This window comes from Erpetoichthys calabaricus, chromosome 4 (genome assembly GCF_900747795.2).
Source record: "Erpetoichthys calabaricus chromosome 4, fErpCal1.3, whole genome shotgun sequence".
In the NCBI taxonomy this organism is placed as follows: Eukaryota; Metazoa; Chordata; class Cladistia; order Polypteriformes; family Polypteridae; genus Erpetoichthys; species Erpetoichthys calabaricus.
Window position 1 is genome coordinate 224,815,520 of NC_041397.2, and position 24,822 is coordinate 224,840,341.

Here is a 24,822-nt window from a genome sequence, read left to right on the forward strand (position 1 = left end):
TATTTGTCTAAATCCTGAAAGAAAACATACCCATAAGGACTCGATTCTCAAAATGAAAATGGCATGTCCGGCATTCACAAAATGAGTTAAAGGAATCCACACACCAGGGGGTGAAAGGTTGTTGCATGGGGAAAACCAAAATGCAAGATGAGGTGCAGAGTCGGTATTCCTTTAAAATGGCCGAATCTTACAAATAGTTTGTTTACTTTTTTATGCCTAAAGTGACATGAATAAACTATATAACAATATTTGTGCAATCTCAAGACAAGAACTAATACCTGATAACATTCATGCCTTAAAAAATGTATATATTTGGTAAGTTTAACCCTTTTTTCTGGTTTGGATCCATGTACCCTTCCGCCACATTGCAAGCTGTAAGAACAGACAAGAGTACTTTTAAAATTTATAAAAACACTTCAACTTAGAGCACAATTTTATGTGGCAAATCAAAATATAGCATGATTTTGAAGAAATAACTTTGACTTGAAAAATACCAAACGTATCCTTTAATACTGTATAGCAAAAATGTCCTAAATTATAATGATATAATTTTGAGGGCATACTTGTCACTCCTTCTTATAACTCCAATATGTACATCTCTTCTGGTTTGGGATTTAGCTCTTCAGAATGTTTCTGTGTATATCTATATCAGTGTTCAGTTCAATCTGAAATTAAGGAATCATTTATAGGTAAGGTAGCACTTTAATCTAGTACAAGAAGCCATATCTTTGCCCAGTTCTCACAGTAATTTTGCATACTTCTGAACAGTGTACATTATATTAATACAGTTGAAGGTACTGTAGCTACCTTTCTTTGCTAAAATTAGACTGGCAGTGATTCACTCCTAAGACGGAACAGATATGAACATGCTGCACTTTTAGGTATTGATCCCATTATAAATAAAGTTTTAAATAATTAATTGTGTTTAAAATATACTTTACATTTTAAATTTTACAGTGTACTAGCAGCAGCACCTGGCACTGCCCGTGTTAAGTAATTTTAAGCTCTTGTCCTTGTGTCCGTTAGACTGGCTTCAGTCTGTTCTGGTATTTCACTTGCTCTTCACCACCAGATGGCACTGTCCTTAAAACTCGCTGTAGTAAAATGGAAAAAAACACCACAATAGTACCCACAGGGTTATAATTTTGTGTTTCAAAGTAGTCTATGGCCTAAAAGATAAAATAGGTTTATTGAGATTGGATCATGGGTGTGGAACTGTATAAAAAACAAACACACATTGAGCTTTATATATTAGATTGAATATACTGTAGTTACTAAACTTGCAAGCATTATCGTCATCTCTGGCAGTGCTCCAGCTGGAATGCACTTATCTAAGCATCAATCAGATGTTCTGGCCTTTACAAACCTTCAGGCTCACTGCCTCATTTTAATTAACCACAGACCGGCTCAGGAACTCTTGTATGCACATCCAGTTAAACATAATGTATTATATTAAACAGAAAAATATCACGCCTGCACCGAGATTTGCTAAATAATTCTAAACCCACACATACACACACACGCACACACACACTAATTGCATTTAAGAATTACCTGTCACTCCAGGGACCATTCCATTCTTTCTCACCCCATGGGTTACGCATCCGAATCATGAACAGCTTCTCTGCCTTGAAGAAGGCCAACAGTCCATGGCCAAGCCTAACCTTCTTTACATCTGTTACAGCATAGGCATGACCCTTGACCAGTCCACAATCTAGTCTTGCTTCCATGTCAGCAGAGGAGGTAGCCTGGAAGATTAATTGAAAGACAGCTACAGCAATTAAACTAAGATTTGTAAAACTTTGCTTAGCCTAGAGTTGATGGACTAAATCTTGCTTGCCTTACAACACCAGCTTTCTGTGTTTCAAGACCCTGTCTCCCAGAACTCAAAATATCAGACAACAGTCTACATAGTGCACTTTTAATCAAGACTGGCTCATTTACCAGTATAACAAGCAATCCCTGGAACTGTCCATCTATGAAGAACTTTCACCTGCAAAACAATGTTTTAAATAGGGTAAAATGTGTTTAAGAGTGCATCTAAAAATAAACATTACCTCCCATTCTACATCATACTTTCCATTGTGATTTTGTGCAGATGTTTTATGTACAGTATTGCAGTGTAGTACATTTTTGAAAAATGCCTCCTAAAAGTACTTGTTCAAAATATAACATGTATAGAGGTATGCAAAAGTTTGGACACCCTTGCTTAAAATGTCCATTACTGTGAATAGTTAAGGGAGCAGAAAATGAACTGATCACCAAAAGACAAAGTTAAAGATGATACATTTCTTTAACACGGTACAAAATACCAAAAAAATAAAAAGGGCCTGAAGCAAAAGTTTGAACACCCAACATGGTCAGTTACTTAGTAACACCGCCTTCAGCAAGTATCACAATCTGTAAACGCTTTTTGTAGTCAGTTAAGTATCTTTCAGCTCTTACTTGGGGTATTTTCATCCATTCATCCTTGCAAAAGGCTTCTAATTCTGCAAGATTCTTGAGCCATCTTGCATGCACTGCTCTTTTGAGATCTAGTCATAGATTTTCAATGATGTTTAGGTCAGGGTACTGTGAGGGTCATGGCAAAACTGTCAGCTTGCACCTCTTGAGGTATTGCATTATAGATTTTGAGGTGTGTTTCAGATCATTATCTTGTTGCAGGACCTGTCCTCTTTTTAACTTCAATTTTTTTTTTTTTTTTTAACAGATTCCAAAATTGTCTGGTATTTATTTGAATTTGTTCTTCCCTCCAGCAATGACATGTTCCCTGTGCCACTGGCTGCAACACAAGCCCAATGCATGATTGATCCACCCCCATGCTTAATAGTTGGAGAGGCGTTCTTTTCCTGGAATTCGGTATCCTTGTTTCTCCAAACTTACCTTTTCACATTGTAGCCAAAAAATTTTATTTTGACTATCAGTTCACTGGACTTGTTTCCAAAATAAATCAAGCTTATTTTGATTTTCATCTGCAAACTTCAGGCACTGAATTTTGCGGCTAGGATGCAGGAAAGGTTTTCTTTTGCTGACTCTACCGTGAAGTTCATATTTGTTCAGGTGTCGCTGCACAGTACAACAGTACACCACCACTCCAGGGTCTGCTAAATCTTCCTGAAGGTTGTTTGCAGTCAAATGGGTGTTTTTATTTGCCTTTCTAGCAATATAATGAACAGCCCTTTCAGAAAGTTTTCTTGGTCTTCCAGACCTCAACTTTACCTCCATCATTTCTGTTAAATGCCATTTCTTAATAACATTACAAACTGAGGAAAAGGCAACATGGAAACGCTTTACTATCTTCTTGTAGCCTTCTCCTTCTTTGTGAACATCAATTATTTTACTTTCTGAGTAAAGAGAGGAGCCCACAGCTGCTTACTGTTGGAAGAAAGTTTGAGGAGTCCAAGAATTTATACAGCTTTGCAATTTGTATCACCTGGAGTTTCCTAATAATGGCTGTGAACAGCCATAGCCCTAATGAGCTAATTATCCAAGTTATCTGAGACCTCAAATATCTTTGGGAGTCCAAACTTTTGCATAGTGCTCCTTTCCTTTTTTACTCTGTGCAATTGTACAAAACTAAAACTATACTCTAATCTTGCATAAAATGCTAAAATGAAATGTGTCATCTTTAACTTTATGCCTTTTGGTGATCAGTTCATCTTCTGTTCACTTAATTATTTGCAGTAGCAGACATTTTAAGCAACGGTGCCCAAGCCTTTGCATGCCACTGTATACAACTTAAGCACAATTAAAATTTGATGGTGTACTATACTTACCCTTATTGAGCAGCTAATGAGTCCACCACGGTTGTGTACTTTAAGGACCCTCTCAAAAAGCTGGTTTCTGAAGGACTCCTCTTTAGCAAACTGTCCTTCCAGCAAGTCTAGTGGTTCAGAGACTCCACCAGTGAAGTCAACCAATGCATCAGCAGTATTTCCACCATCTAAGGATTCATAGCATCCATACAACCTACAAATACAGCAATGCAGACTATGGAATTAAAGGTCTCGGTGAAGCTGTACTTTAAGCATTAAATGAACACCACATAGACTAAGATCGTGGCAGTAGATGTATGCCAGTTTTAACAACATTCATCCACTCATCTATTTTCTGAAACTTCTTAATCATATTCATGTGCTTAGTCTGGTGCTATTTCCATTCGTATAATACTGCATAGTATAATATATGAAAGATGCAGAGAGGATATATCTTTTACTGCTGTCAACAGTGCTTCAATTCTGTAGGTTTCTAACATATTCAAGATTATTAGACTGACTATGAGTAAGAGCAAGTTATTGGTTCCGAGACTAATCTGAGTAATTGGCCTGTATGTACTACAATAAACAGATGAAGAAGTAAAAATTCACACAAAATACTGTGTCGATAAACAGTCTTTTAAATATGAACATCTGGAGTACATAAGAGGCAGACTGAAGCGTGAGACTTGGATGTTACAATTTAATGCTAGTGTAGTACATATCATGTCTGTGACTAGTAGGTTGCAACATAGGAAATACTACTTGATGATACTGTTTTAGTCATTTACAATAAAACTAAACAGTAAATATGCAAATACATTAGTATTAATTTCTTCTACGGTAACAGAAACAGACAATTCTTATACTATAGTCAACGTACAGAGGGTGAGATTTAATTAAGAATGTTCATAATCAGTTTTTTATTTTTATAATGCACTTACAAAGATGTGTTATTTTAAAAGAACACAACCATGAAATAAAAGTGCCAAATCAGTAGACAAACTGTATTCAGGGTCTAGGCGCTAGGTCCGAACAGCAGAGAGAGAGACTGTAAGTCTAAATCCAAATCAGACACCAATAAAGCAGGGTCAAAGAAACAAGTAAAAAGGCCTAACACTACATCTCCACAGAAGTGCCTTTTACCTTCCTTTATGCTACCAAAATGTGAAAGAGAAAAAAGAAACAAAAGAAAAAAGGGACCCAGCAACAGGATATTGGAAAATGTGTCCCACCATCCTAAATAACAGTGGTATGAAGATGTTGCATGCGCATTGGTGTAAGATCATATATTAGCAACATGAAACTGCTGATAATGGATGGATTGTGGCCATCCAAAACATTTTAGAACTGTGATGTGAACAAATTAATGGTAATTTTTATTTCCAAACAGTGACATAGTGATCATGGAACAGTCCAATTTAAAATGTTCCTTATAACTGAGAAAACAGAAATACTTTAAAAAGAAGTTTTTAAGCCATTAACTGTATCATTCTCAAACCTGCCAAAGGAAGGGGTTAGTTATTAAATCAAATGTAACAATTTTTGGAGTTTATAACAAAGTAATAAATTGGATACTGCCCAACAACAGCAGACTTTAATAAGGACACACAAGTGAACTACTAGATTACAATGATTGTTTCAGCTGCTGAGCAAGTCTCACAGTGCTTAAGTTCAATATAAGGTCTTTTCAGGTTCACATAATGAAGACAACACTAAGCAGTTCTTTCCTAATAAAAAACTATAAACTTTCTGCATTTCTATCGTGTTTGGCAACCACATGCATGGACACTTACTTTGCATAAGCTTTTTCAACAAGTGCACTCCAGAATTCATTCTGATCATTGGAATGGCAATAGACAAGCTCCTTATTAATGGTGGGAAGACGGTCATCAATAACCACATCCACCCATTCTCCAAAACGCCAAAATCTGAAGTGGAAGATACCAGCATATTCACTGGGTTTTTCTTCATTCCATTCTTGATCTTTCCAGTCAGGAATAACCTGAAGATGAAATCACAGGAAAATTTAATGTTCTGGTGAAGTAATCTAAAAATCACTCAATCTGAAAATATATTAAAACATTGAAATAAACCATCACATTAAATGAAAAGCAAATTCACATTTTCTCAAGTCAGAATAAATCACTTATCTCAACAGGACTGCACTGTATATTTCTAAAAGGTTTGGACACAAACCCTCTGTATTACTGTTCATACTTTTTTATATACATACTGTATCATACCACAGCTTTACAGATGTTTTTGCATAAGACATGTGGACGTAGTTACATGATTACAGTTTCAACACTCATATTCCTTGTCCAGTTCACAAATGCCAAGCAAATTTTGCTACGATTGATTTTATTAATAGTTTGCAGTTGGGATTGGTGCAATCTACAGCTAACTACTGCTAACAGAAGACATAGATAACACAGGATGTGGTTTGGCAACTTTGTTTGAATACACATTCTGGCATATTCACACTGCTCAAGCATATGTTTTGCCACATCTCATGAGAGGAATGCATTATGCATCCATTATCAAATGTAAAGAATGAAAAAAACTTTAAAATTAAAATCCAGGTCAGTTACTTTTAGGTCAGTAATATTCTAAGATAATGAGAAAACCATTTGGCTCCTGGCATTTGTCCACATTTTTCTTACATAGTTGAATCCTGTGGAGTAATTTGTAGAAATATCAAAATGAAAAAAATACCCTACCTTTTTATAAGTTAAATGCATGGAAAACAGTCAGCCACCTTGTGATATGATTCAAAGTACGGCCAGCATCACATGACACGTTGGAGAGACTGTCACATTTAACAACTGCAGTTTACAGGGCTCCCTCACAACTTTTCAGCAGTTTAAACTTTCCATGAAAGTGAAACTTCCAAGATTGCCACATTTTGACATCCAATTAACATGCTGCCTGCCTGCACCAGTGGCTGTACGAATGTTTCATCAGGTATGGAGAGTTCAGCTGGAACTCTAGCCTGTCTTTCTTTTTCCCCCCCCCCAATTCTATCAAGGTACAACAAACACATATTGGACTGACAAGCATCACCTTTGTTTGTATAGTCAAAAATATTCACTTTCCTTGCAATGAATTTATTGAACTCCAGCCAAGCACTCATTGTTTGTCACCTCTCACGCACAGTAGAGCCTGCCCCTTTAATTCTGTTGTGTCTAACTGCAAATTGCTATGATGGAGTTGTCATACTAAATAACTGGTCATCATCACATGTGTGTGCCATGACTATTCACAACTCACCATGATTATGTAAGCAAAGGCTACTATGCCTGAAAATCACTGGAAACGTTAGGTGGTATGATGGGGGCCTGAGATGACCTAGAGTGAGGCTGGCCAGAATAAAGTAATCACCTCAATAGCAATGATATGTCCTCCAATGGGAGGTATGGACCTCAGAATGGTTGCAATTCTTGGAATACAAATGGCACAATGTAGTTTCATTGCCCTACTGTACTGATGTCTAGGCGGTAGTCAGGGGTTTTTAGCTAAGGTTACACTAAAGAGTTTGTCAGCTTATTTTTTTTGTAAATAGTTTGGCTTCGAGTATTTTGCTCATCTCTCAATTAAGCATATCTGGTACCTCATTAAAATATGTGCCAAGATCAATTTAATTGTTGAGGGGAAATGAGCACAGATATACTTAAATTCCATGTTTAACTAATCTTGTTCTGCAGTTTAGAAGCTGCTTTTATGACAAACTGAAGATCAGCAGACATTTTATACAGTTCTGCTCATGTATTAAGGAAAAGCATTTGTCAATTTGATTATAAAGGGTAATCAATGCCAGACAGACATCAACTGACACATAATGTGCAACTGCCAAAAAAGATAAAATATTGAATAACAGTACTGTCTATTCCCATGTGTATTAAATTTTGTAAGGTTATGTAGATTTTGCAGGCAACCAACAACCAGCGAGTACTGATAATTTAAACAGAAAAGACCATATAAATAAATTATTAACATGATTTATTGCAATACAAAATAAGAAGGTGTTTCCAGAAAATATCTTTTAAAAGACTGCAACAGAAAAGAGAGAGTTCAGCATATGAGAAATAAAATACTGGTACCACTTAGACATCAAAATTTCTATAACATCAAGTAAAGAAGCTGTGTTGGATCAAAAAATAAAAATAAAAAACAAAACACTGTTCAAGACTGCAGTATTAGTTGCAATGTCATGTAAGGAAAACAGGAAAGAGAGCTTAGCCAGGTGCTGTATTTTAATAGCTGACACCCCTTTAGAGAAACACAGCGTAGGAAGAAAGCTTTGGCATAAGTACCCCTGGGTGCCCAGAGGAAAATCCCCTGGTTGCAGCTTCATACGTCATTGCATTTTGTTGCCTAGCGCCACTACTGAGCACATCAACATATTCCCCCTCACTGTCTGAGCAGCCAAATCAATACTCTTCTAAGTGTGCTGGCAGACAGGGCTAGCTGGGGAGAAGAGAACCAGCTAAAAACATTTTTAAGCCTGAAAAGAACCATGGCCTCCGAAATGGAGCTAATCTTCAATCAAGACTTCCACCTAACAGAATGCATGAGGCTGAGAGTCAAGAGTCTTGAGCAAAAAAACCAGAGACCACAGGATGGCGAGAAGCTTCTGCTTCCCAATGAGTATGTGTATCGCCTAGACTTTTCTGAACAGCAGCTCAAGTTTCTGAGGTGGAACATTAACCTGAATGCCACTGGGAAAATCATCATCACTGGGACCTCTCAGCACTACACACCCGACCTCACCAACCTTATGACCCGGCAGCTGCTGGATCCATCTGGAATCTTTTGGAAGACCGAAGGGGATGGTGAAGTCAATCACTATGAAGCAGATACACAAGAGTTTGGTGAGAGGATTGCAGATCTAGCCAGGATCAGGAAAGTGATGTACTTCCTGGTGACATTTCAAGATGACATAACTCCAGATGACATCAACTGTTCCATAATTTTTAAAGTGTGAAGTAGACTTGGAAGAGCAAACATGACTAAGCTTGACTTTTCATTGATCGTTCTGCTTAAACCTGTGTTTTGTTTTTTCCTACGTACTAATTAAGTAACTTGTGCTTCACTGAGGTATAATTTCTTTAAATTTCTTCTTGTGTTTGTCACTTTGGTTTGTCATTCTGCTTTGTGAGTTGTATATTTTATTGGCAAGCAATCAGCCAAAAATCTATAAAGTACATAGAGTTAACAAGGAATATTCATGTGTTCTGAATTTTAATTGAAACACACTGAAACAAAGTGTACCATGTTTCATCCAAATTAGCATCTCAGTGGGGAAAACTGAAGGTTCTTTACAAAGCACTCTTCAGTCTGTTATTATGAGAGGAACCCTTTGCACTAGGAATAAGATAACAATAGATGTTGTGTATCACATGCAGTTAACCTGAAATAAATAAACCAAGGATTTACTTTTAATTTAAAATCTTATAGTACATTTATCAGTTGTGCATGCTATTTTTATCAAAATATGAAGTATTTCGGAGAACTATGCATTATGAGAAAGTGCTTTCAGTTTTCTTTAAATTTCTAAATTCCATCCTGTAAAAGAACTGGAAAGGCCTTGCTCCCATGAAGTCATCCTCACTAGCAACAGAAGCTGGCTCACTTGGGGAGAGTTACTTAACAGAGCATACACTCTTAATGAAGCATTACACTACTTAAAAGAAAAATATCATTTTTCCTACCTAAATTTTAAAAAATAAGAATGCTAGTACAAAATAATGTTGGTTTAGTGGTGGAAGGATATAACTTGATAATTATTCATTACATTGTTTTTCTGAGAAACTTTAAAAGAACCATTACAAGTAGTCAGAAATGAAGACAACAGCTGAAATCTCACTGGGAGATCAATTTGAAAGGGGTTGTTAAGGGACCCGTGGAGGGCGGGTGCCGTAATGATTCATTTTTGTCACTATGGCACCTACTGTATACCAATATGAAACTCCCATCAAGTGCAGACACACAATCTGAGCTTTAGGATTAGGCATTTTATATACTAAATTTGGTGTGCTGACCAACATCTAGTTACGAAATATTCTTAAAGCCAATGCCATGGCTGCAATGCTATCCTTGCAAACTTTTGTTGACATTGCTAAACTGAGCATCAGTTACGCATCAGAATATATACGCTCTACTGACAGCTATTTTCTTACTGTACGCCTTATAGCAATGTTGTCTGATAATTGATATCAGTAAAATAGGCTTCAAATAAAGTTCAAGATCATGAAACCTACTAAACTTTCACTTCTTTAACAAGTAGTTATCACAGCACAGTCTACTGCGCCTTTACTAAAGATATGTCATCATGTAATTAAAACAAAGTAGTGCTGCTAACTCATGCTCTAATTGATTGAGCAGCCAACACAAATAACACCGCAGGCTTTCTGCTAACATTGACAGAGCAAATAAAAGTAATTTTTATTAAAAAAACAGGGGAGTGCCCCACTTTGGACTGGTGTTGTATCCAGGGATGTTTTCTGCCTTACACCTAATACTGTCATAAAAGGTTCTAACCCTTTACAACATTGAACTGCAAGAAACACGTCTCAGAATGTTATATTGGCAATAATTATGTAACTGGGAAGACAAAGACAAAAACCAAAACAAATTGAAAAGCTGTGATGTGGCCACATATCTCGTGGCTTGACAGAATTGTTTAATACCTCTGCTGTGTGTTCCACTGTAGCAGTGATAAATTAAATGATGTATACCTCCAGTATGAAAGAATCTGACAGTAGCTTGTAGGCAGGATTCTAATGAGATCGATTGCTTCTCATGACTCAAGCCCCCAGGCACCAATTTGAAATCTGTGCACAAATGCAAGCACTGATGATCCATCTCTGTATAATGTATTCCATCTAAGTTCATTAGTCTAGGGTATCAATTAAATAGTTAAATAAATTATGGCTATTGTAAAATATCACAAATAGTTTTACAAATGTGTTAAATTTAACAGATGTAGAAATGCTGGCATATGGTAAGTGGGCATTCCAAATAATTCCTATGGAAAGAAATTTAGCTTTGGCTTGTTTTTTAATTTAATAAGACTGATTCAGATAAAGAGAAATTTTGATAAAAAGCACCACAGAGATAAAATTTAGAATTCTTTTTAGACCCAGCTCCCAGTCCCTAAACCCCAGACTATGTACAAACAGATGGAGGTCTAGTAGTCAGCTCAAAAGAAAAATGGACTACAATTCAAATGCATCAGGTAAAAGGAAAATCACTGGCATGCTAAAGTCATCTATTTTTTGTATTTATATTTCTAGAATCAACTACAAATACATCCTTTAACCACATACAGTACATCTTCCAAGTAGAAAATACTACTCCAACGCAATTAATAGGTATGTCTCTCAACATTATTACCCAACATTACTACAATCTGGTTTGTACACACATTTTTTCCCCATAGTATTAATGGGCTGTAAGAAAGTTCACCTTATTAATATTGTGATGCGTGTTGACAAGGGAAGATTACATGAAGTTCAATTTATTTATCTTTGGATATATTTGGCTATTATACATCTGAAACATTTTTATTTAAGGTCATCAATCCTACATTATTAATATTTTTAAAAATAAAGCATCCACTGATTAAAACATTTGAAAGCTGACAACCACGTCAAGACTTGTATTAAAAACTGCTACAGAACTTAACCAAATATACAGTATATATGCATGCTACCTGCAAAAAAAAACAAAAAAAAAACACAGTTCTTAGAAAATGTATTTAAAGATTTAGATATTAAGCATTTAAAGGTATGGCGAAAAAAATCTTAATGCTTTTTGTCACTTTTTAATTATTTTTTTTGTGATGAGATTACTCTCTTAATTGTAATTGAATACTGACAATTAATGGATACACAGGAACAAACATCACAGACACTTATTAGCAAATAATGGCTTAAATACAAGAACATTAAAAAAGAACAAAAATATTAAGCAAGATAAAAAAAAAGAAATCATTTCACTCTAATACTCTTAAAGTGCTTCAGCCTGTAAACATTACCATGACCTGATTGTGATTTCTAGACTGACTAAAAACACTAGCAGAAACTGAAGAATAACAGCTTGCCTAATTAATGGAAAAGTCCAATTAAAAGTAAAAATTTGTTGGGACAGAAACCTGGAGCCACGTGTTGGGGTGTGGGCCCAGGAGTGAACTTGAAAACCCCTGGTCAGTGGGAGAGCCTAATGGCTTAGAGTTTTTTTCTTTAAAAAAATAATTATGAAAATACCATGTTATTGGATAACTTTTATTTAATTTTAGCCTACGGCAGAAGATATGATAACAGCCTGTATTCAAGTGTAGATCAAATCATGGAAACTGGCAATCACAAAAAAATATACAAAAACACAATATTAGCTCAATTTGTGTTGATAGAGAAGAAGAATCTGGGCAGTTCTTGTCTTTTTAGTGCAGGCTTCTGAAGAAAATGCACAACAGGAACAGAAATTATTCTCTGGTAGCACTGCAGGATTGGCTTTGTTCCAGTTGCTGGCAGAATATCCTGTTGAAATATCTAAGATGGTGTTATAATCATCTTAAAATCCTGCATTTCTTTTCCATTTTATGCTCCTGTGTAGGGACAGTGTATTTCCTTATCCATTAATTCCCCAATCAGTGGGTTCCCTAGTTTTCCAATTCATTTTAGGGAGAACTCCATCGTAGATATAGCAACAGTGAAATGAAAATTACTTTCTTTTTTTAATATCAAAATCAGCTTAAATTTTAGATAAAAATGATCATGACACAAGTGTAAAGAAAAAAGAAGTATTAATTCCCTACTGAACAAATTATAAGGTTAAGGGTATAAGCTAAGCATTTGTATATCTAAACATTCTTCCAGGACAATACAGTAATGCTTGCTTTACAAGATGTCAAAGACAAAGTTACAGGAAAAGAAAAACAAAAAAGATTAGGCAGTAATATTAAAGAATATGAGTATGAATCTTGTGCTTGCACATTTTTCTCAGATTCTTCTCAAAGTACCCCCACATACCAGAGACATGTGTTTTATTCTCTGAATTGGCACCCAAGTCCAGGGCTTGTCTCTACTCTTTCTGTTTGGCTTCATGGCCCAGCACAGCACAGCTCTTAAACTACTTTATGGTCCGTCAGTCAGTAGGTAAATAGATAACACATCAAACCAGAAGTTCAAGAAATACATAGCAGAAATATTGTAACTCAATGTCAGAATGTTAATTCTATTAAGACTCTAGTGCAGCATTTGATACCATCAATCATAATATTGTACTTTAAAGAAAGGACAGCATTGCTGGTTATCTCTGGCACTTTACCTTTGCACCAATCACACTAGCAGGTTTCTCAACACTGTTTTTGAACCTCTGATTTTTCATATCAAAATGTTTCTCTATGGCTATATTATTCATATTATTGTTGTCAATACTCAAATTTATTGTAGTGTTAAAAGAGACTATTTGCCATAAATCTCCTGACTGACCTGGTCAGTAATAGTAATAGTTGGATGAAGCACAACTCTTATCTCTTTAAAAATTAACTGCAACACAAATGAAATCATGCTAATTGTCACTAAATTCAGTTTAAGAAAACAAACTTTTTTCATTCAATATGGACAGGGATACTAGCACACCTTCATTTTGTGCAATGATTTATTTCATTTTAAAATTCTCCCTTTCGTATTCAGCTTACAAAAATCATGAAGAAAGTATCTTACTTTCACCTCTGCAGCATATGTTTTATTCCCTTGTTCTTCTCCTTTTTCTGATATTGAGAGTCTGTCCATACTTTCATCATACCCCAAACTGACTTCTGCAATTCCCTGTTTGCAGGTGCATCTTCTAATCTATTCTTGCAGCTCCTGTTAACTCAAATTGCTGCAGCAAAAATCCTCATTCAGATTCACACAAGTCAGCATATAAAATCTGTGCTATTCAGCTCTTGCTAGCCCCCTGCCTATTACAGGACTGAATACAAAATAGTACTGCTAACCTATGGCAGTGTACATGGTCTTGCTTGGTCCACATCAGTACACATTAAAAACATTATGCATTTTACTTCACTGTATACATATCATATATATCAAAATATAAAATTAAGTAAGATGTTCTTTTTCTGATATAGTGTCCTCTGCATAGTATATCAGTATGCAGGTAATTTCACTATCAAAAGTTGCACTTGCCTCAACGTCAATATTTTGAATGTTAGGCTGAATTGTATAAATAATCCCTTCAGAGAGCTTTAAGACTGATGCAATTTTTGTTCTGAATGAGACTAGATTAGTTGTTTAAATAATGGTGACTGGAGAATATTCCCAAAGTGGTTAAGATTTGTAAGGAAATTGCCTATACAATGAGAACAAACGTGAATAATGCTAATTGCTAATTTACAGTATGTAGGAAAATGGCATTTAATCATTGCTTGAAACAAAAAAGAAAAAAAAGCATATATCCCCGTGATACTTTCAGTTTGAAAGGGATATGAGCAAAAAAACTGCACTTTTCAATTAATGGTTTAAAATAGCTTGTTTGTATGTTCACCATATGGAAGTAGTGATTCTTTTAGAGGGTGTAAATGCATGTGTGACTGTACTTTATGACAAATTATCATCATGGAAATCTGGGAACACTAGGGTAGAGCAATGGCTAACACTGCTTCTCATGGCTTATAGTTTATATAATCCCCTGCACCAGAATCTAATTTTGGCTTGAATCATGAGTACATTTTTGATATTAAGTACCATTAAGTTTTTGCTTTAGGCTTAAAATAGGGAAAAAAGGTTTTGGTTAGTTGTTGTGAGAAAGACAAAGTAGAAGGGGTGTAAAGACTTTTTCAATCATGAAAGATGCATAAAGCTCAGGTTCTACCTGATATGTACCCTACACTGTTCATTTCGTTGCCTATTGAGAAGATGGTCAACTTTTCTGGTGGAAGACAGCAGTTATGAAGCAAATAAAGCATGGCACTTTCCCACACTGTACTGTATATGAATCACCAAATTACAGTACTTGTATTACATTTATAATACAGACATACTCTCTTGTGCTTTACTGTGTGTCAAGATAATAATTTACATATTCAATTAATTATGCTGTTAGTCACCAAAAGTATTATCTTGTAGCCAGTGAATGTCAAAACCAGAAAATCTTACAAAGTCCCTAAGATGGCAATATAGCCTCTGAACAAGAAAATATTGTTCAGCATAACAGTTCAAGGTGCTTTTAACATTTGGTCTTTCAAAAGATAAATAAATAAAATGAAGTAACTATAGTATGATCAGCTTTTTCAGCTAGACCACAGTATACATTTCTGGTGCACACCAATGGTCAAATAATCACAGTTGTAAAAATGAAAAATTAAGAGATGAATGGAATTTTGGACTAATATGAAAACTGATTTACAAAATGTTAGATTGTTGTCACAGTTACTTAAGGTCGCTCATGGGAATGCCCAAGGTCAGAGAAGGATGAAGAAACAAAACGTTCCAGTGATGGAAAAAAAAAAAAAAAAGAAACTGCCAAGGGAGCAGTCTCTTTAATACATACTGTACTAAGTCATATATGCTATGGTGACCCTCATTCTAGAGTTCACAGTTCTCTTATCTTCTGATGCATTACTCTTACAGATGAGAATTACTTTTCCTCCTTCAAAATACCCATATACACTCAAAGTTTCAAAATATAATTCTGTTTCAGTGGTTCCAATACATATAAAGTTTGAATATGAATATCAACAAAAAGGACCTAGTAGAGAACACTGGCATAAGTGTACATAAAAATACTCAATGCTGTGCTATTCTGGCTTTTAATTAAATAAGGTAGAAATATTAGCACGATAATCAAGTTAGTCAGTTATGTTAGCATAACACTTAATGTCTGTACATTAGAACTGTATTTGACTTTTCTCCCCGGATACTGTATATATACACTAGGCAGGGGTGAAAAATACTAGAGGGAGCACTACCAGTGTACCACAGCCAAGTCAGTGTCAAGGGAAAACGAGAGGAAATGTCTCCTCACTACACTTTGGACAGAGTGACATATATAAGTAAAAAAATGGCAGCTGACTACCTTCTGGGCTGCCCTCAGGCATTGCCAGGGGAAGACATCACTAGAGTTATACAACTGGAAAAATTTCACAAAGAAAAAACACAAGGTGCACCAGGGAGACTATTTAGATGAAGCAAGACTCAAAGATAATGAAGCCTCTGGAGAACAAAGTTTCTTCTTCTACAAATTTGCAAGCATCAAGGCAGAAGCAGTCGTTATTGGAAAACTCTGAATGAAAACTAACAGCTTGTGCTAATAGCTTGTACACATTTTAAAATTTAGAAATGTCCTGTATATCATACAAGGAAAAACAAATATGCAAAAAGCAGGACTACAGTGTTGTACCCTTTGTATAGGAGCAAAAAACAAAAAATCCATTAATACCTTTATAAAAAATAGAAAAAGATCTTTCATAATACATACAATATTTATTCAAACCTGTACCTATATGAACAAAACTGATATTTCTGGCAGGATGAAAATTTACCCTGCGGTGTTATGACAAAGATTGTACATGGCCTTGACTAATAACATTAAAAAGTGCTTTATGTTATAGAAACAATAATCATTTGTGATTGACGTATGGTTTAAAGCAATATGATTTTCATCCACCACTCATGCCAATTCATAGCTTCCCATGGTTTACTTGGTGTAGCTATCTCATTGGTCTGATCCGTGCCAGGATTGACACTCCCTGGAAACTATGCATCCAGACTCAAAGATATTTGGAGGAAAGAGCTTCTTAACAAGCAAGTGCTCACTTTCTCACCCCCACCACACGGTCAGTGCTACTATATTTTGATGTTGGTAAACTTGTTTAATCTACCATAATGTTTAGTACAATTTTTGAAAATGGCAGACTAATACAGAAGTATATACAATGAAGAACAATGATTAATTTTAAGAATTAGTAATAATAAAATAAACATCTATAATAACAAAATAAAAATATCTAACATAATTTTAGCATTCATTAATATTGTAGTGCCATACCAATGCTCACTGGTGCCAGGTGCCAATCAATTCTTGCTCTTTACATCACTCTTTAGCTAGCTTATCGTCCTTAAAAGGACACGCAAGCATAAACATCAGCCACACATGCACTGCCATTTTAATTACTTGGATTTACTATTGATGAGCAGTTTCCAGACAGAAGCATCTACCAAGTGTATAAAACAGGAATATACTGTAGACAACATATTCAATTTGAAATAACCTCTCTCAAGCTATTTTAACTTTATCTCTTTACAAAATTTGCATTTATTTTTTAAAAACTGTTTCAAGCAGTTACTATTGAGTTTAAATGGCAATGCAACAGCATATCTTTCACAGAATTAGTTTAGTGTTATTTATATTAATTTTGTGTCTTACTAATATTCACATCAAAAAAATGTATTGCTATAAAATGAAACATCCTAAAGGAAAATTTCACAGTGAGGGGAAAATCCTTCAACATTAGAATCCCGGTAGCCTACTAAAAAGCCCGCTGCTCTTGTGAAAGGAATGGAGATAAATGCCATCAACTCAGAAAGTGAGAGGCAAGTTCATTGTACTACGTGAACGTCACTGACAGAATAAAACTAAATAATAAAAAAGCGCTAACTTCTGTAAGCAGCCAAAATTTAAACTGGGTATTACAGACTCAAATCAAATGTATGTTTTTATTATAGTAAAATAATAGCAGCTCACTAATCAAAACAAGGAGTGTCTGGACTCGAACCCTCAACCTTTTGGTTATAAGTCAGCAGTTTTTACCTCTGCACCATCCAAGAATACATATCAACTTTCTGTCGATTGACATTTGAGCTTGCGGTTTTAACTCATTGATAGCAACATGTAAACTGAATGATTTTTTTTCTTCGACTATATTCTTAAATAAAAGCATACGTGTTTATTTGATATTTGGACTAAAGTCTTCACACATTATACACTTCACATCATTATTTGTATAGCATGGAAAACCTTTGTTTAAGGTATATGTTCAGTATTTCGTGTCTCTCATTTCCTTTCATCCTTCACTTACACAGATCTTTGTCGACATGGAACACACATGAAATGTATGTATTCCAAATAACAATATATTATTTACCCGATTACACCTCACACCATGATAAAGAGACTTGAGCTGGGAGAAGTTTGAGATTGACTTCAGCTCCGTTGGGTGGTGGTGGCGGTGGTGAGGGTTTGGGGAGTTAGTCAGATAGTGGGCTGCTTGCTGCTTGTGCTGATCGATACATTTGCAAAACAAAAGACACTGATGAGGAGAGGTGCAAAGGTGGCCTGGTATTATGAGTTTTTTTGTAGGCTTCGGGGATTCTAGTGATAAAAAACATTTAGAAATATAAACTATAAATTACTTATTTCAGTTTCTAAGGAAAACAAAAACAAGATGATGAGGAGTTTGTTTCTGATTAACTGAAAAAAAACAGACAATGACATACCAAAGGTAAAGGCAGTCTGTATAAATCTAAATAATGCAAGAAATATACACACAGAGCACACATCTTTAAAATGTTGATATAAAAGGAGCTATAAGAGGATCTTCTTGGTATCCTGCTATGGTACTTGTTGCCATCGCTCTACTTACAAGTTTTCCTGCTGCTTTCAGAGATAATGGGAGAATGGGAATCAATAGATAAAAAATTTCAGTCACTATATTAGACAGTCCAGCACACATATACTCTAGAATTCCTAGAAGCCTTCACGTCTGTGATTCTGTGCAATTTTGTCTAGACTCCCAGAGAATTACTTTCTCCAGGGATACTGTTAACTAGAGTTTTTGTTTTCCTCTATTCTGCTGTAAATGGTCCATAGCACAAGGATCTTGTTAATGGACAGATATTGTTAGGTTCAATTTGTGTTTATCAGTTTGGAACTGCCTTTTTTTTTTAAACTAAGTATTTAGAGAAATCTGTACCTTTATGTCTATGCATTATGTAATTAATAATGCATTATTAGTAATTAATAATAAAAATTTGTAATTACATTTTACCTGTGAACTCATTTCAACACTCAGACCCTGCACTCAGCGAAGTGTGCTATATAAAAATTAACTTAATTGAATTGTGTTATTTATGGCCTTCATTATTCAATATAACAAAACATCCGGCTCATACCAGCAAGTTAGTCTTTTATTTTTAATACACCTGTGAAGTCTGCATTACAGTAACGTCAGTTTTGTTACAAACTTGTGTTCTAAGCAAACATATTAACACTGCCTTTGATTTGCAAGTCAGGTTCTTTTAGTTAAGTGATTCTGTCACAAAATTACCTCTTCTCTCCAGAAGAACTATTTTTTTCCTGAATCTCATCTTTTATACAAATAATAAATACTTGCAGACATAAAACATGTAATGAGGTTTAATCAATTTTATTAAGAAACACGGTACAAATTAAAATTTGGTTAAAAAAAGTTTAAAGTAAAATATACAGAAGAAATACTAACCATATAACAAAAAGGTTAATTTGCTTAAAACATAACAGCAGTCTTCACTACATGACAACTGAAGGCCAAGAGGATTACAACCAAAGGAATATAAAAAAAAATAACACAAAATACTTACCTTTTGCCACAAGGCTTCCCTGGAAGCTAGGCTAGAGCAAGCTGCCACAAACCAACAGTTTCCCAGCTGACCTTGATGCAAATCATGAGCACTGATTCCATTTACAAAGAGGTGTGGATTGTCACATAGCTCCTGTAATAAGGCCAGATTCAAAAAGCAGTAAAATATTAGTTGGGAAATCAAAAGAACTGATACATTGCTAGTAAAATAAAGACTGGCATAACATAACTTAGTCCTGAATGCTTCTGTTAAAAGTATTTGTTAAAAGTTAAAAGTTTGTTCAGCTATTTGTTTCCAGTTCAAATACCTAACCAACACAGAGAAAGTAAAAATATAGATTAGAACATCCCCACAGCTTTTAAAACAGCATTTCTTGCATTTCATAATTCACAAAAAATAAATACAACTGGAGAATTAAAAAAGCTCCCAAAGAGAATACAATCACATATTAACAATCAGTGCTACCACTAATCCTTAACATCAGAAAGGAAGTTTCAACTACCCTTCTCCAATAATATGCCATAAGCTCACCAGGGGGACCATCTATAAAAATGTCTGTCTTTTTAAATAGCTCATACAATATTTTTGTTAAACTTCTTGAACTAAGCTAGAGAAAAGCCAAGCAAAATGACACCTTTTATTGGCTAACTAAAAAGATTACAATATGCAAGCTTTCGAGGCAACTCAGGCCCCTTCTTCAGGTAAGATGTAAACTAAGCTGAAATTCTATACTTCAATTACATCTTAATTTCTTTCTGTCAAATCCACTGTGGTGGTGTAGAGCCAAAATTGCAAAAATTATGTCTCTGTTCAAATACTTATGGGCCTGACTGTATAACTGAGCATTGGTACTAACATGAGTGTGCCTGGCAGTGGAATGCCTTGACATCAGTTCCTACCTTGCACTTAACAATGCAAGAATAAGGCTGAAGCTCTCAAGAGACAGAAAAAAATGTACAGAAAACAAATAACACATGGGACTTTACAAATGAAAACTTACTATTCTTGCTTTTAATAGCTAAATTATTTATCATTCTATTTCCTCTATTTTACTTCCATCTGCTGGCACTAACCATAATTCTTAACAAAACACTAACAGGTCTTAAAACAAGGGTTTTATTATAAAAAAAAACAAAAAAAAAAAAAAAAAAAAAAAACTTAAAAGGACAAAATCCATAAGGAGAAAAAAATAAAAATAACAAAATGACTGATGTGCTACTACAAGAAATTTCAGCTACATTATTTCCACAGTCTTCAGTCTCTTCATCAGTGTGTGCTCCCTCTTACTCTTCTTTCGCCATCTCCAAGGGCCTCAAGAACAAAACTTGCTTACACTCAGAAACGTGCATGAGCCATTTCTTACATAAAAGTGAGGGATTTGTAAAAACACAAACTTGACGTGGAAACTTGGTTGAACTTTCTGAAACTTTTAAACATCTGTAAGTTCTATGCAAACTTTTTAGGTGGTGGCATTTTAGCAAACCCAGACAGCAGGACAACAAAATGAACAGAAGATCTTGTTTCATTCTGTATTTCAATGACGTGTCAGTCACATTTTGATGTCCATCCATTCAGTTTCTAAACCCGGTTGTTTTAAACGTGTAGCAGAACAGATTGTGTGATTTTTGCATGATCGTCTCTGTAATGTTTGCTCCAATTCAGCACACAACTCCAAGAGAATGGCTCTACAACACCTAATTGGTTAACAATTCAGTCATTATTACGAAAGAGGTCAAAAATGCCATTAACAGTAGCAACAGAAATTTTGTTACAAGTTTGTTTGTCTAGGTATTGGAATTGTGGCAAAATAAACACTTTCTTATTTTACGAAGTTAGAAAATGTATGTATAGTGTAACATTTGGGTGCAACTTATCAACTGATTTGAAAGTTGGAGCATTTTAAGTTATTTATTTACTTCATCAAAGAGACAGATAATACGTTTTTTTGTTTTTTAAACAATTTGCAATGGGGATATGTGTGATGTAGGATGGGAATTTGTTTAGACTAACACTCACTTGTTTGTACTAGCAGGCATAAGCATTGGGCACTGCTGTTTTGATCGCTCGAACTCAAATTGAAATAACCTCTCTCAACCTACATCTAAAACAGTGAAGTAATCTGTGATTGAAATTGTACACATTATATCTGTTTTAATGATTGGCAACATGCAAGTGAGTTAATTTGGGCAGAAAATACTACAGCACTTGTTGATCCATTCAACCTCTAAACATGCTTATCCAGAACAGGGGGCAGCTGGTGCCTATCACATCAAGCAATAGGCACAGACAAGAACAACCTCTTATACAGAGCATCAGCCCATCACAGAATGAACACACACACACACACATACACACCGGGGACATCATTAGTTTACCTAACCTCCATGTCTTAGGTTTACTCTGGTTTCATCCCACAGTCCAATGTGGATCCATGTGCAAATTCCACGCAGTGAGATAGCGCTAACACTGCGTCACAGTGTACCTAATTCATTGATTATTATATATGCTGTGGCCTTAAAAATTAAGGAAAAAAATTCTAAAATAAGTCTCAAATCAAGGGTAACAGTGCAACTTTAAGGGGGAGCAGGCCCCACCATTTGGTGGTGGCCACTCCAGCAAATGTCAATAATACCTCAAGTTCACATTCAGTCAAGGTTTGTTTTCTCCATTCTTCCATGGTTTGAAATAGGGTTCAGTTAAAAGTAACATAGTAAGGCTTTGCAATATAGCGACTTCAGACTGCTCAGAGTGTTGTACTCCACAGTAATTTATGGAAAATAGCCACATCATTCAGTATTCTCAGAAACTGACTACAAAACTTTACCTGATCAGTCTGGAAAACACTGTTGTTTAGTTAGATGAAGCGTTGTACAGTAATCCCTCCTCCATCGCGGGGGTTGCGTTCCAGAGCCACCCGCGAAATAAGAAAATCCGCGAAGTAGAAACCATATGTTTATATGGTTATTTTTATATTGTCATGCTTGGGTCACAGATTTGCGCAGAAACACAGGAGGTTGTAGAGAGACAGGAATGTTATTCAAACACTGCAAACAAACATTTGTCTCTTTTTCAAAAGTTTAAACTGTGCTCCATGACAAGACAGAGATGACAGTCCTGTCTCACAATTAAAAGAATGCAAACATATCTTCCTCTTCAAAGGAGTGCACGTCAGGAGCACAGACTGTCAGAAAGACAGAGGAAAGCAAACAAATCAATAGGGCTGTTTGGCTTTTAAGTATGCGAAGCACCGCCGGTACAAAGCTGTTGAAGGCGGCAGCTCACACCCCCTCCGTCAGGAGCTGGGAGAGGGAGAGAGAGAGAGAGAGAGAGAGAGAGAGAGAGAGACAGAGAAAAATAAACAGTCAAAAATCAATACATGCCCTTCGAGCTTTTAAGTATGCGAAGCACCGTGCAGTATGTCGCTTCAGGAAGCAGCTGCACAGAAGATAGCAACGTGAAGATAATCTTTCAGCATTTTTAGACGAGCGTCCGTATCGTCTAGGTGTGCGAACAGCCCCCCTGCTCAATCCCCCTACGTCAGGATCAGAGAAAGTCAGCGCAAGAGAGGGAGAGAGAGAAAAGTAAGTTGAATAGCTTCTCAGCCATCTGCCAATAGCGTCCCTTGTATGAAATCAACTGGGCAAACCAACTGAGGAAGCATGTACCAGAAATTAAAAGACCCATTGTCCGCAGAAATCCGCGAACCAGCAAAAAATCTGCGATATATATTTAAATATGCTTACATATAAAATCCGCGATAGAGTGAAGCCACGAAAGGCGAAGCGCGATATAGCGAGGGATCACTGTAAAATGTTCTTTGGTCAACTATCCACAAATCCATCCTGAACAAGTTGTAGACTTATTTTACTTTACAGGAGTTGTCTTTGTGTTTTTTCTCTAAAATAGTTTAAGGAACAGAAAAGACTTGTATTTCAAATTATTTTTTACCTTTAAACCTATCGGGGCAAGCAAGTCCAGGAAACCCTAATGCGGATTACTCATTTCAGACGACATAATCAGTGGTTAATTCTTATCTTTTTGCTAGAAATTAATTGATCAATTCATTATGGAGTAGTCTGTGATTCCATCTATGTTTTTAAATGTAATGCGTGCACCATGGATGTTCTCTTGGCTCATCTGCTAATCTTGATAAAAACCAAGTATACAACCTTCACTAAAGTTTTGCGTTGGGTGAAAATAGTAACATCTGTATAATTGTAGACTGCAGAAGGAGGGAAAACTGAGAAAAATATTAAAGATGAAAAATAATTTGAAATTCTGAAGAGATTGACTTTTCCTATTGTAGAGCCTTTAATTTTTGAATCAAGTTTAACAGGGTTAAACACCTTAGAAAGAGAAACTTAATCACAAAACACAAGCTTATATATTGAATTTGTGAACATTTTCAGTGGACAGCTTGGTGGCACATTAATCAGCACTGCAGCCTCAAAGCTCCAAGGTCCTGGACTCAAATTATGGGAATGGGTCATGTCGGAGATTGTACATTTAACCTCCTAACTCATATGGGTTTTCATCTTGACTCCTCTGACTTGTTCCTCCTTCTCAGTCTTACGGATTTAAATGTTCCGGTGTATGAAAAGTCTTATTTGTTCCTGTGTCAGTTATATCACTTTAGAATGGACTGGGATTATGCCAAGGATTGGCTCTTATGTTGCCAGCATAAACTAGAAATCTCCATGTCCTGGAAAAGGTCAGTAAGGAAAATGAACAATTTGGCATTTTTTTTCATTACAGTTATATAAAAATAACAATGAGGATTTGTTTTGACTTCAAAATAGATCTGAAAAACCTGGTTACAAAAAAACCTTGGCTACAGCCTGTTAATTGTTAGATTGACAAGTCTCACCTGTGGTACTGTGATTACATGGTGTTCCACTTTATGCACTGCAAGTACACAAGACAGGAGGCTGACAAGTTTCACTGATTAATGAAATGAATTACTTCCATTATTATGGACCTGCTGCCAACACTTCATATTCATTACTTCCATGTGTTTTTGAGCACATTTTCCCTTCTTTATTATTGATTTCACTGAATCACCTTTCTAAAGGATGCACAGTGAGAGAAATAAATTAAGCATTAAAGTTGGCAGTTGTAACAAATGTAAACAGTTGAAAAAGTATAAAGATTACATGATCCTAATAACAGTTACCACTACTTCAAGTAAAAACTAGCAAAACTCGAGTTCAACTGATCATCCTTAGTGCCTTAATATACAGTATTCACTAGCAGTCAACTTAACTAAAAAGAGTGAGTGAAAAGATCATGAATAAGAACACACTACCATTTGAACTCTCCCAAGTTAACATAATCAGTATAATTTAAAAAATTTTCAATGAAAATAGATTAAATCATATCAAAAGTATTGATTTAGAAAAAATCATCAGTTACTGGGAATTATTTAATGAATCAAGTTAAAT

General features: G+C 35.5%; 2 protein-coding genes across 2 annotated transcripts in view; one reads left to right on the plus strand and one right to left on the minus strand.

Annotated features, from left to right (window-relative positions):
- capn5a (calpain 5a) overlaps positions 1 to 24,822 on the minus strand; it is a 142,352-nt gene that overhangs the window by 61,079 nt on the left and 56,451 nt on the right. The window contains exons 3-6 of the mRNA XM_028800381.2: positions 19,382 to 19,513; positions 5,552 to 5,760; positions 3,777 to 3,969; positions 1,555 to 1,748 (exon numbers count right to left, since the gene is read on the minus strand). Coding sequence (XP_028656214.1) covers positions 1,555 to 1,748; positions 3,777 to 3,969; positions 5,552 to 5,760; positions 19,382 to 19,513 — 728 coding nt within the window. The remainder of the gene's footprint in view (positions 1 to 1,554; positions 1,749 to 3,776; positions 3,970 to 5,551; positions 5,761 to 19,381; positions 19,514 to 24,822) is intronic.
- LOC114651336 (olfactory marker protein-like) lies at positions 8,172 to 8,980 on the plus strand. The gene has a single exon (XM_028801260.2). The coding sequence runs from the start codon at positions 8,275 to 8,277 to the stop codon at positions 8,740 to 8,742; it is 468 nt and encodes a 155-aa protein (XP_028657093.1). The 5' UTR covers positions 8,172 to 8,274; the 3' UTR covers positions 8,743 to 8,980.